Source organism: Nanorana parkeri, unplaced genomic scaffold (genome assembly GCF_000935625.1).
Source record: "Nanorana parkeri isolate BGI_ZX_2015 unplaced genomic scaffold, ASM93562v1 scaffold125, whole genome shotgun sequence".
Taxonomy (NCBI): domain Eukaryota; kingdom Metazoa; phylum Chordata; class Amphibia; order Anura; family Dicroglossidae; genus Nanorana; species Nanorana parkeri.
In genome coordinates this window covers 833,680-847,913 of record NW_017306393.1, presented here as the reverse complement: position 1 = coordinate 847,913, position 14,234 = coordinate 833,680, and the positions used below count along the sequence as shown (strand labels likewise).

General features: G+C 38.4%; 1 protein-coding gene across 1 annotated transcript in view; it reads right to left on the bottom strand.

Moving 5' to 3' along the window:
- Nucleotides 1-14,234, bottom strand: part of LOC108784722 (sperm-associated antigen 16 protein-like) — an 89,975-nt gene that overhangs the window by 5,101 nt on the left and 70,640 nt on the right. Inside the window, exon 9 of the mRNA XM_018553605.1 lies at nucleotides 2,210-2,352. Coding sequence (XP_018409107.1) covers nucleotides 2,210-2,352 — 143 coding nt within the window. The remainder of the gene's footprint in view (nucleotides 1-2,209; nucleotides 2,353-14,234) is intronic.

Genomic DNA, 14,234 nt, shown 5'->3' with positions numbered 1-14,234 from the left:
TATATAATATATATATTACCTGTAATAAATAAATAAATTACGGTAGCCAGTTAAACCTCAGGGTTTGATTAGTCCAATTTGCAAATGTTTTCCATAGTACAGACCAGTACAGGAAAGGATAGTGGACCCTTACAGCACATATTAAAGCTAGGCAACTGATTTCTTTATTAAAGCTTTCATACATGTGAATATTACACTGCAATGGGTGTTCTGTCAATACCAAACTGCTTATTTTACTAAATGCCAGTCCTTGCACTGCCGTGGAAAGTAGAACGTTAAACTGCTTCTGGAACAAGAAGCCATCTAAGTGGCTAGCCACAGACCTCGGAGTTGAAATTCATATCAGTCTGCAAACCTAACCTGAAACGCCTGGGAAGGCCTTCTAAAACAGACCAATTTCTGATCTTACAAGATGTAAAAGAAAACTGGTATCCACTCATTGGACTATTGCTGAAGCATGGAAACAGCCAATCCTGAAATTTATGGAGGTTAAGCAGAGAGTTATGGGTACTACGATACACGAGAAGCTTGTGGCCATTATAAACAACACACTCCAGATTTCTCTAAAATTTGTCTCCATGGTTAGGTTATAACCACCATATGAATCTAGACCATGCTTTGCTTTTACTCTGATGACCTCATACAACCTGTGGAGTTGGGGGACTGGGCTGGACCCCACACAAACCACAACCTTTCTCCCCACCCCTTTCTCTCTCACTCTTCTTATCCCCACTCACCTTGACCCCCTTTTCTCCCCTTTCTTTTTCCCTATTGGCTTAATGTGCTACCATTTTCTTCTCCCTTTTCCTGCTGCTATGGAACTATTGAAATATGCAATCCTTCTAGTCAGGCTTGGCCCACTCTACCCAGACAGTACTTTTCAAATTATTGCATTTTTAACTTTCCTACTTAATATACATAATAGTGCTTCAAATTTAAAAAAAAACTTCAATATCTGGCCAACAAACCAAATGGATATGCAGTACAACTTCTTTTCCACTGTCACTTTATTGTAACAACCACCCTTTTCTGTAAGCAACAATTAGATCTCTGTGTCACAACTTACACTAAATATTAATGTTTTAATGTTTAATAACTTTCTAAATATACATACACACACACACATATATACAGTCTTAATGGGAGATCAGATCAGTGCCGACGGTTTTGGGCAGAGTGTCTCCAGCACAAAGAGTGGTGCCCTACTCTAAGCCCCCACCTAATAACCCTTACTGCAACCCCAGCCCCAACAATAACACGAAAGTGATCCTCCATTCTGTAACTGTATAACTGTAACCGCTTGTTTGAATACTTAATTATCATGCTCTGGGATTCTCTGTGCAAAGAACACTTTCCTGTCCTGTACCTGTATAATTCTTATGGGCCAAAGCAATTCTTACACTTCCATTATGGACCTATAGAATTCTCATATTTGTCACTACTTAAGATGGCAAAGTAATACATTATTTAACAGTTCCCTCACTCGCTGAGCAAGGCATTGATTACAGTAGTGTTTTGGGGGTGGGGGGGTTGGGTATGTTGAACACTGCAAAACCCACTACCTGGCCCCACAAATTACAGCGAGAAAGCAGCTGTTCGTCCTGCTGCAGACACTTTTTGCCTTTTTGTTTGCCGGGCACTGGTCACCATAAATTTTATATATATTTATTAATTTATTTTTATTGGCTCCCCACTGAACATATGAAAATGCTTGTGCCAACAATGCATACCAAAAGCATGCAAATAATTGGATCCTGGAGGTACAATTTACCCTATAGTCCTTTTTCATACCAGACTAAAGTTGGCCATACACCAGTAGATTTACGAATGAAAGATCTTTTATTACCTGATATTGCCATCAGACACTTGACAAATGTCCGACGTGATTTTGTTTTATTTTAATTTAATTTGATTTTGTAATGAATGGAATTTCCTAAACAAAAACCACATTCACCGCATTTCGTTTGAGAAAAAAATTTCCCCCCTGCTCCTTCAACTTCTTGAAATCAATAGCCAATTTGTCCCCATCAACTAATATAGAGTTAAAAGAAAGATCTCTTGTATGAAAGTTCATTCCCAAATCTACTAGTGTATACCCAGCTTACGATAAATCACTCAACTTGCTAAAGGAAGCAAACTATCAGTTGAATAGCAAAAACAATAGGAGACATATTATATTATAATGTGACATTGTTCATGTAAATTCTACCTTTGGATGTCTCTTTCCTACAATGTTATTAGGGTCCTTTTCTGGGTTATATGAAGCAACCCCTTCCTGTAGGAGCTCCTTCTCTCGAGCCTCTTGAATAGCTTTCTGGGTAGGAACATCTTCCTTCTTGTGTTTGACATCATCTAGAAAGTAAAAAAATTAAATAATAAAATAAAGAAAAATAGACATAGGGTACTGGGTATGCAGAAAAGTATTGACTTGGATAAAAATAATATGCCCATATTAGAGAAAATTCTGGTACCCTCTTATTTAGATAAACCATTTTATGGGAAAGTGTGTTTTAATTAAAGCATGGTAAAATGTAATTTATCTCATCTAATTCACACTAGCGTTTACCTATGACATCTTCACTTTGTCTCCTAAACTTGTATCCTCATCCTCTCCACCACACCATAACCACCTGACCCACAGTCAGACAAATTATATGTAGTATTACTAAAAAAGTAACAGAAGCTGTGTCATGATGTGCTCCTTGCTTATCCTCCCCTTACCCATTGCTAGATTTACCACGGAAGCAACAATCATCACCACCATCATTGATGGCAATTGATTGATCTTCAGTGCTCTCCTTCTCCTCCACATATGTTATTAGGCAGAGTTATCAATGTGTTGGCATTTGCAACTGGCATCACAGTAGAATTGTAATGTTGTCCTTGTGCTGCTACAGCTCTTGCTGCTGTTGGCACTACTTTGTTTTGTGATGTCTGATGATGCAGATTCAGTTGACTGGAAATTGTACACATGAGTAGAGCTAGAATTGCAGTGCCACACTGTGATGTTGAAGTCCACATACAAGCTTAAGCCAAAACATGATTGGGGGGGGGGGAGATAAGCCCCTTCATCAGGACTTGTGAAGAAGAAAGTGGCGTATGTGAACTTGTTAAATAATAGGATCGTTAATAGATGGTGGGGGACAAAACAAAAGGACAAGGACAAAAGGAAGTGAAGATGGTGCAGACTCTTTGGCATCAAACTTATACATTGGAATGTGTCCATTAAATTAAAAAAAATGTATGCTATCTAGGCTGAATCCTGGTTTGCTCATCTCTAGTGAGTTGTTCAAATACGCTCTTGATACTGCAATGCTTTCCTGTAATACATGTACGCTGAGCTACTTTCGTTTCCTTGTTTTAAAAATCGAAAAAAATGGAAGCAGCAAAACTAAACTTTTTTATTTGGTTATTGAGTACATTTTCAAAACATGCATATTATAAAAGAGATCTATATGTTCAACTTATCTACATAAAGAAGTATAAACAAGTTGTTTAGTGGTGTTATTTTTTTCAAAACTACCTGTTAAAACCTGTACACCTTAAAAGGCAATTACAAAAACAATGGAAATGCCCTGTTTGATTGGAGCTCCCATATGTAGTAAGATGAATGAGCACTGACAGCCACCTAACAAGCAGCAGCAATACCCTTTTTTGTCTTTCTTGCTGCTGTTTTGAGTATTTGAAGGACCGAAGACAGATTGCGAAAACTCACTAGTTCCAACAGGGAATATTCACATTTTATGGTTTAAATGCAGAACCATCTGGCTCTGAAAGTGAAATATGTACCTTCAAATCTCTGTCCAGGAAAAAATATGACAGCCAGACTAGAATATTTTGGACCTATAGGAGGTCCTTCCTCAATTATTTTTACACTGTTTATATTCTTCATGTGAAGTAGCATCCCTGTGTAGACATGTCTTTATCTTTATTATTATAGTGTATCAGAAAAAAAAGCTCAATATCAAAAATATTATCCTTCATAAACAAAGAATAATCTAGTGATGATTGATTGTGTTACATTTATAGTTTTAAAGGTACCATGTTAGTGACATGGAGAGTGGACAGACAGATGGCTTAATTATTAAACAATGTATACTCTACAAATAGGTCATTTTGGCATGTTTGTGATGTTTGATAACATCATATTATAACCTGGAAGTCTTCTTTCAGTAGACTGCATAGGCTTGGGCTATATTTATTTAGAATCCTAAACCAATAATAGGTCCAAGTTGGTTTAAGTTAGAGGAATACATTAAAATATGTGTTTTAGCCTCTTAGCATGGATAATATTTCTACATTCCTTATCACAAAGATGACCAAGAATACTTCACTTGAGGCACCATACAGCCTGACATTAAATCTGAATTCAACACTTGTAAATTCCTATGATCTTATAGATGCTATCATTGCAATATAAGAAGATCCTGTTATCAACCTATTAGGACAGAATAGATTATTATTATTATCATCATTACATAGTATTTATATAGCGCCAACAGTTTGCGCAGCGCTTTGATAGAATAGATAGAATTAGTCCATTATACATAAATGTGGGCAATCGTTAGCAAGTAGGTGGATATTCCACGTACCCCATGTGTGTAATCTGCATAATTGTGCAGGATAGTTTTTTGTATACTCAGACAGCAATATACTGCTATTACTGATGCATGTTCTGGTCTCCAATATGCTTTATAATAAGCAAAACACTGAAAATAATTTTATACAGAGTCATAAGTTATCCTCATGGATATCCCTTGCGATGATGATGACGACTTGTAACAACCAGAAATACTCTTTACCACACTTTGCTGGGCTGGGGGGCATATACACTGGAAATACCTCACCATTCTGACATTATAGTGGAACACGCAATCAGTGACACAAGGTAGGCATTATATAGCTGCCTATTACCCATTCATACGTGCAATCCAGGCTTCAGCATCATCTTCCTTTGAGACGCTGAGAGATCAAATGACTGAATGCAAAGAACAGCAAAGGAAGCTGATGTTGGATAATGTGAAAAAATGTGTCACGATATACCCTGTCCTTTAGGAACACCTATGTTTTACAATGCTCACCAATCACTACAGCACTAGGGCACACTTAATGTGGTACAATTTCTTTAGCCCAAAGAAATACATCCCTATCATGAAGGGTGCACATGTGTACCCCAGGACAAAGGTTTCTAGTCTTCCCCAGGCGGGTAGCCTAAGTTTTGTAAAGGATAAATAACAATAAAACATGTGTAATTCCTATAAAATCAATGTGGACACAGATTCAGCTTCAACCATACAACACACAACTCAGCCATCACTGCAACAGACCCTGACAGACTGTAACAGGCGTACTAAAGCACCATCCACTTGTGGAAATTTATGAACTGGCAAGGCAAGACTTCCCTGCTTGTATTTTCACACATCCTGAAAGAATTAGGAGATGAACAGCTTGATATGTTTAATCAACACCAGCTATAGCAGTTTTTATGTCAAATCAATTGCACCGTGTGATCCTTTCCTTGAAACAGTTTGTGCAGACAAAATTGTATCTGGCAAATAGGAATAACACTAATAAAGCAATAGAAAGCCTGGGGCATTTAAGAATAAAATTTTATTTGTGGAGCGTGTTGTAGTCACTGTATGAAAAATGACTGAGTATTAAGGGGGGAAAAAAAAGATAAAGTGCTGTCTGAGTCAACTGTTGGTTTGGTACAGCAGGGTTTCTCATGGATGGTAGAATAACTTATCAGAGGTAAAATATTGTTTATTTCCTACAGCACAGCCACAGAGGGTGCAACCGCTTCTGGGTTCATGAAATCAAAAGTATTTTTTAACAGCAGTATACTCCCATTACAGTTTTTTTTTTTAACTGCTATTGAGCCTTTTAAAGAGATTGACGGTTACACTATTTGGGTATACTTAGCACCTGAAGAGCTGAAAAGGATAAATGAAAGGTTTGTATATGAGATATAATTTTCAATTTGCGATAATTAACAGGGTTCTTCACTAAAAAGTGTGAAGAGTTTGGAGAAGGCAGGAGAAGTGAACAATCTAGGACAACATAGCTGAATTAGAATGTGAGCTGAATTGGAGAATTTTTCCAAATCAGCTATGTTGTCCTAGATTGTTCACTTCTCCTGCCTTCTACTCTTTTGTGAATTACCCTGTAAGGCTTGTGACTGTTACTGATGCGCACCGCAGTATTTATAACTAAATCGAAAATTCTATCTATCTATTCTATAAAGAATCCGCGCTTATGGTATCCCCTTGAAATCAGTGTTGTGTCAGCTGCAGTGAAAAAAGTAGTATCCATGTGTTCACTTCCCAATAGTAAAAACAAAAAATGTCACTGCGCTAATGTTACCATCTACCTAGAAACAGATACATTATAATTAAACATTAAGGTACATAATGTGTAAACACCAACAACCCTATATTGTGGTCACCCAATCACAATTGTGACCTCTCCAATATGTACATGATTACATATTGGAGAGGTCACAATTGTGATTGGTTAACCACAATATAGGGTTGTTGAGGTTTACATATTATGCACTTTAATGTTTAATTATCATGTATGCATTTCTAGGTAGACGGTAACATTAGCGCAGTGACATTTTGTGTTTTTATTGATAACTAAATGTTCCGATGTCTAGCAACATTCATCCTAGAAGACTGAGGACATGGTATAAAAGCAGGGCCACATGAACCTGCTCCCTCAAGGGACATCACCATGGCGCTAACCATTGACAAGTGTAATGATGCACTGATGCCACACACCTTCTGGCATTATTGAGGATTGCTCACCATCATGAGAGGATTGGAAGAGGCCTCTGATTGTCATGTGACCAGTGTTAAATGGCAAGTACAAAAAATCAACAAGCACAGTTGGGGCAGGAGCACTAAATGCAGGAAGGGGGAGATGAAAGTTGAAATTTAGAGTGAATCTGTGTCCAGACTATGCATACTAAAGTATTTACATATCTGGAACAAGCAGTAAAAGCATATTCAAACAAGTCATAATTTACCTTGGCAGCTATTGGCATTTGGAGAAATTAATCTTAAAAATTCACAACTGAAATCTTTCTTTCCCCATTACTTTCTATTACACTTAAATCTTGGCAGCCTGCCAGCTTTCAAATGTAAACATACATCAGGTGTTTCTAAGCTGTTTGAAATGGTCTAAAACCCCAATTTAGAGTCTCTGTAGTGATCTTTAAGAATTAATTACTTCACATTACAAGCAACTAGAGAGGTCAGTGATGGCTTAATTTAAAGCTCTTTTACTGCTTGTTAAGAATATGAAACCAATTTAAACTTCATATTATGAACAAGAGTGCACTTGTTGTAATTAAATTAACTGCAAATCATCTGTATTAGTCATCAGTTTGTAAAGTTTTGGTGTTAGTTATGCGTATATTCATATTGATTCATTTGTCACTACAGTGATCTGTGCAAAAGGCCTTTTAAGAGTATGCTAAGCAAAACACTTTTTCTGAATTATATTTTACCTAATGAGAAATCTTAATTTCACCCTGGTCCTTGCGGCACCAATCTAAGGGCCAGGAAGAAATCCCCTATTGCAATGTTGCAGTCCCAGTAGCCATATGGCTAATACATTTGAAAATTCAGTATATGCAATATGGCTCACCAACACACTGCCATGGCTTCACCAAGTTCATACTTTCATTTAGAAAAAATCTCTGATGCTCCAAACTGTACCTTTCTACACATCAAGTGGCAATAACTTGCTGTCTATAAATTGTGATGTAGAGTATACCAGCTTATTGCAATCATTCTCCAGAAACCATTAACAAGGACCCCACAGTAGCTGATGCAATTTAGGCTTCCTGAATATCCATGGGGTAAACAGCCCATCACATGGACTCATGGATCAATGAAAAAAGAACAGGAAAACTGAATCATACGATGTCCAAATTGTTACCGAACTTTGATCACCGACTATTCCATCTTGAGGCGATTTGAATATGACTGCTAGGCAGCCTTTTCCTCAGACATTACAATAACACACCAACCCCCTTTTCTACACTTTGACCTTCCTTTTCTTTTTGCTGCTTCCTTCTCCCCTGCCCTCATTATGCAGATCCTGTTTTTATCCAGATTCACAAGTAGCTTGTCTCTTCATGCTAAATATCTTATGGCACCTAGCCAGAGGATATATTATTTACTTTTATAAGACATTTCACTTATGATCTGTATGTAGCCATTTTTATTAACTCTTCTTTATGCTTCCTTTAATAATGCATCTTGGTGGTATGCATTATTTGTTTTCTTTCCCCCTAATTGGCACTACTGAAATTAAATGGGACATCAGTAGCGGAAGTGACCACTGTGAGTGATCAGCTAAGAAGAACCAATATTTATCAAAATAGCTGCCCCCTAAAGACAAATCATTAAAGAATATACATAAACTATACATTTAGCCACTTCAAAGCAGATGGCTTCTCTTCTAAATTTTCTTGTGTCTCCTCTGCAAATATAAACTCTCTCACTAGCCAATCCTTTTGTTTTGGTCTTGAAAAGAGTAAGGAAAGTTTAGAACCTCTGCTAGGTTTTTATTGTGGTCTACGTTCTCAGTTGGCAGTTTCACCTTCTCAATTTGTTCCGATTACCTCTTGTCATTGGGACACGATGGCCAATTTAAAATTTGCCAGCTGTCATCAGAACATGCAAGGGGAAATCTTCCAATAGGCTTACCTATTCTAGTGACAGCTAAGAAGGGGTTTTCCTTCAATTTTAAGAGATCCCCATTCACTTTCTGCTGTGTCTTCAGAACACAGACAGTAACACACACAAAAAAAAACGACAAGGGTAAAAACTGCCATCCATTATATCTAAAACTACAGAATACATGTTGGTTGTACAGTAGATACATTTTAAGCCTGCTTTAACATTAAGGTTTATTTCACATCATTACAGTGGAGGAAAGAACTCATCTTTTTGTTTTGTTGGCTCCCAAATCATGCTCCCTAGGAGCTGTCAATAATTCTTACTGCCGACTAGTGGTGTGGGTGACTTTGTGTTCAAGCTTAATTTAAAGCAAAAAAAACACAAGAAAAAGCAAAACAAACATGGTAATCATATGGTCAATGCATTGTGCTTCCTATTTCCATTATATCGAACAGGAATTACCAAGGAAATACTTCTCTAACCATTAGAATCCAGTCTGAGTGGTGTTTGGACATACTGTAGGGTCATACAAGGATTATATTAGCAATAATGGGTTATGTACTAACATAAAAGGTCAGGAGAGTAAATAAATAAGAGCTATCAGATAAATTAGAACTGTAAATAAAGCATTAATTTAATGAAGTATTATTGCTACTGAGCAAGACCCCACCCCATCTGCAGGAATAATAAATACATTTAATTTGAGTCATATTATATATAAACTAGTATTATCTGAATGTCAATTTGCCATTTCAAACAAAAAAAAACAAATATTGATTTGTAAATATTAAAAATATTTAAAGTTCTGTCAAAGTTTTCAATTTCCACTACATTCCTACAGGGTTTAAAGTTTTCTGCGCAATAATAAATAGAAAAATGTCCAGCAGGGACTTTGGGCTCATTATTCATCAATGTGAGTAGGAAGTATGCAAGCTGCACAGTGTCAAGGGGCACTGGTTGCCATTCAGTTGGCTTGTGTTAAAGCATAATGATACAAAAGATGTTTAAACGGCATGGATCTGACAGTGCTGCCTTGTGTTAGGATTATTTTTTGTAATCAATGTAAGAACATTGATTCCTGGAAAAGCAGAGCAGCACAAAATCTAAGCTCCCCCTTGCATGTGATAGAAACAGTATTTATACATGAATAGAAACTAATTACTGTCATGCCTATGGCTAATGGTGTGTGGGCAACATTTACCTACTCATATTCCTTGGTGTTAAAGTGGTTCTTTACTTCAATATTAAAATAAAAATATGTTAGAAGTCTTACTGGAAGAGATAAATGACAAGTAATATAAAGGGCCGAGTACTCACCTGTCCCAGGGAACATGCTTTTCCAGGTAGCCTACAGGGCTGCCCACATCATCAAAGCCCTATGTAATTGAACATATGATTTCTGTGGAAAAGGGTAGAGGGGCAGAATTTTAACTGCCTAATCCTCTACTTCAAGCTGAACTCAGTGGAAAAGCAAAATCCTCCCTTGCAGTGGGGCTTCCCCTGTACTGCAAAGGTTAAATGCTCATGTTTGCCTAGGGGATAGGAAAAAGGACTTTTACTAACCCTATCCCTTACTCCCCCAGCAGACGATAGTCTCCTCTCCTTTTTGATACTTCAGGTTGTGGGTGGTCCCGTGGCGTCCCACATACAATGCAGACACAAACCATTCCAATATTCCCTTATATAATCTATCAAGTATTATATGTCATGCAAGAGACTGGGCAAACATCACTTCTTCTTACACAATTACAACTTTTGGAGGCACAGTTTGTACCAGATGGGAATACAAAAAAAATAAAAAATCTATCCTGGCACATGAGCATGTACCGGGTCCTCGAATAATGGAGGATGTGAAGGCAATTTTACTTAAATAAATGCTCATAGACAAGATCAATACCCTTAAACATATCAACTCGTACTGAAAGATTTCTTGCAACTTGTGCCAACTCTCTGGGGTCTGAGTTAACCAAATACCAGTTCATTGTAATCATGACAGCCTTTAAGTACACAACTTGTTACAAACTGCTAAAACTACAGGGCATCTTGGGCAAACTTTATGTACTCGACTGGACCTCCCCAACTGGCATAGAATCTCTTTTCACATTTCAGCTTTTTAGACTTAACCACTTGAAGACTGTGGTGTTGAACCTCCTTCCTGTCCAGGAAATTTTTCAGTCTTTAGCGCTGCCGTACTTTGACTTGACATTTATTCAGCCATGCAACGCTGTACTGAAATGAATTTTATTTAAAAAATTGTGACAGAGCTTTTTTTATGGTGGTATTTAAATCACCGCTAAGGTTTTTATATTTTACTATATCAAAAAAAGTACCGAAAGGTTTGAAAAAAAACAGTTTCCCTATTAAATGTTATGAAACATTTATTATCACCCAAGTTTTTGGTAAAATATAAAAGACGTGTTCTGCAAAGCAAGTTCAGTACTTGTTTATTAACATACTAGTTGCAAGTAGAACACTCTAAACAACGTTTCGGGGTCTCACAGGATCCCCTTCAACAGCCAAACAAGTGAGTAGGGGTAAATAGACACCAAACATGTCAAGCCCTAAAACTGCACGCACCCCTGAAAAAAAAATCGCAAAAAACGACGACACCAACAATTGTCCATTGGCGCCGTTTGATGGCCCTAGAATTATTGCACTGACTTCGACGTTCATGGTGATATGCAACATGTGCAGCACAATGGGCGCAACCGTCGTTTCTGCACATAGGTGCAGCTGACGCATGTTTCCGTGTGTATGTGGGGGGCCCAGCGCTACATGCGAGTAGGGGTGGGGAGAGACGTCTAAAAATGCCCACCCGCAGCTACATGCCTTCCGTCCAGCCATTTAGGTACGGCCAATGGACCAGAGGTGGTTAAAGACCATTTCCACCTTTAAAAGTTATTAGCATTTATTGCGGTAATGTAGAGGTGCAGTGATGATGTATATGTGTGCACATTTTCGTGACTCACATTACAGGCTCTCCATTTTTTTTACAAAGTTTTTATTAGGCTTGAAGCCTAGAAATTCAAAATTTTCCCCACAGGAAAAACTCAGTCTGACACCGGGGTTGGATGTAAAGTAGACTCTAAACAACTCTAACCCTACCTGTCATTAATTGTAACACAATCAGTAAACAGCAGCTCTGCCTTTGCACACAATACACTGTCTGGGGAGGGATTGTCACTATGAACACTAATGAATAGGGGGGTGGCGAGGTCACTCGTACTATACACACATTACTTGCAAAGCTCAATTGCAGGAATTTCGATGAAGAGATGAAGCGGAAAGCTAACTAAAAATGTAACTTTTTGTGTTCGTATATTGCAACTGAATATGCCTGCTTCATATACACTCTGTGTATATTGCTGGCATATGGGGGTTTTTTTTTTAAATACCTCTGCAAATGTGGAAATGAGATTTAAAACCATTTGATCACCTGTATTATAGTAGGTTAGCGGCTGTTTCTCTGTTTTGCAGTTAATATGTTCAAACGGTTTATAACTTCCTTGCAAAACTGTTACATTATTTGTTCTATTAATTTACTAGAAATATAGAGATATATAGCCATAGCTTTACTAACCTAAAAGTAAATATGAATCTCAAGTCATCATAGATATGGATGTAATCCCTATACTTTGTGAAAATGTTTGTCACACCAACTATGATACATAGGGGGTGATTTACTAACCTAAAACACACGCACGCACCAGGTGCGTGTGATTTTCACACAGCAAAACGTATTTATCAACCAAAAAGTCTCTAAAAGCATATTTCCACTAATGCCATATATGGAAAAATCATGCACATGATGCATATATAATGCTGCTTCACAGTTTAGACAAAAATGGTTAGCTCATGCATTTACATTCCTGCATTCATCAACACAAGCAACACAACATAGAGCTAATTTACACAACATCACCTTGTAATTCATGCAAGACTTTGCACAACACACCTGCTGGGTGTGTACACACTACAAAGGTGTTTAGATTCCACCCATAGATCATGCTGGGAGGGAACACACCACGAAGGTGTATACACATTCGTGGTGTGTTTATAAGGTTAGTAAATCAACCCCATAATCTCAAATGAGATAAAAAGAGAACTTCTTAATGGGCCTCAGGTAAAAGCACAATGCCCATGTTGGCACAACCACCTACATTTTATCTGCCTTTTTTTGAGGTGTGTCAGAAAAGTACATGAACCATCCACCTGCTTGCTTTAACAGATACCTTTACCTTTCAGCTTTAATATGTAAGGGTTGTAGGTTGATATATCTTCACAAGAAAAAAGACAAACAGATCATGAGATCTGACACTGTGGACCACCTGCTTCTCCTTAAAAAAAACTCCACTCAATTGGCCTACAAGACTCTGCTCTCTCATGGTTCTCCTCTTACCTGTCTAAGCGCTCCTTTAGTGTCACCTACAAATCTTACTTCTCCCCTCCTCTTCCTCTTTCTGTAGGGGTCCCCCAAGGCTCTGTCCTTGGACCCCTTCTCTTATCTATCTACACCTCCTCTCTTGGTCAGTTAATAACCTCACATGGCTTCCAATATCATCTCTATGCCGATGACACTCAAATCTATCTCTCTACTCCGCAACTCTCCCCCTCAGTGTCCTTGTGTGTCACTAGTCTACTAACTGACATATCAGTCTGGATGTCGCAACACTTCTTAAAGCTCAACCTTTCAAAAACTGAGCTCATGATATTCCTCCCACCTGTGCACCTTCCCCCAACTTTTCCCTTGAGATTGTTAACACAACTATCCAGCCCTCCCCCCAGGCCAAGGTCCTAGGTGTCATCCTTGACTAAGACCTCACCTTTCTTCCCCACATCCAATCACTATCCAAATCCTGCCGCCTTCACCTTCGTAACATCTCCAAAATACGCCCCTTCCTCACCAATGAAACCGCAAAATTACTCATCCACTCCCTTGTTATGTCTCGTCTTGACTATTGTAACTCCCTCCTCATTGGCCTTCCACTACACAGGATATCCCCCCTTCAGTCTATCATGAATGCAGCTGCTAGACTCATCCACCTAACCAACCGCTCAGTGTCTGCAACCCCCCTCTGTCAATCCCTACACTGGCTTCCTATAGCCCAAAGGATAAAATTCAAAATATTAACAACCGCGTACAAAGCCATCCACAACTCTGGCCCCGGCTATATCTCCAACCTGGTATCAAAGTATTACCCTAACCGCCCCCTGCGCTCTTCGCAAGACCTCCTGCTTTCCAGCTCCCTCATCAACTCCTCCCATGCTCGCCTCCAGGACTTCACTAGAGTCTCTCCCATCCTATGGAACTCTCTACCCCAACCTGTCCGTCTATCTCCCACACTGACTGCCTTTAGACGATCCCTTAAGACTCGTCTCTTCAGGGAAGCCTATCCCAGCTCGACCTGACCACTGAACAATCACTTTCTCAAACAATCATCCCCGCGCATTCAATTGTATTGTGACTGTAATGTCTTCCTTATATTGTAAAGCGCTGTGCAAACTATTGGCGCTATATAAATCCTGTATAATCATAATAATAAT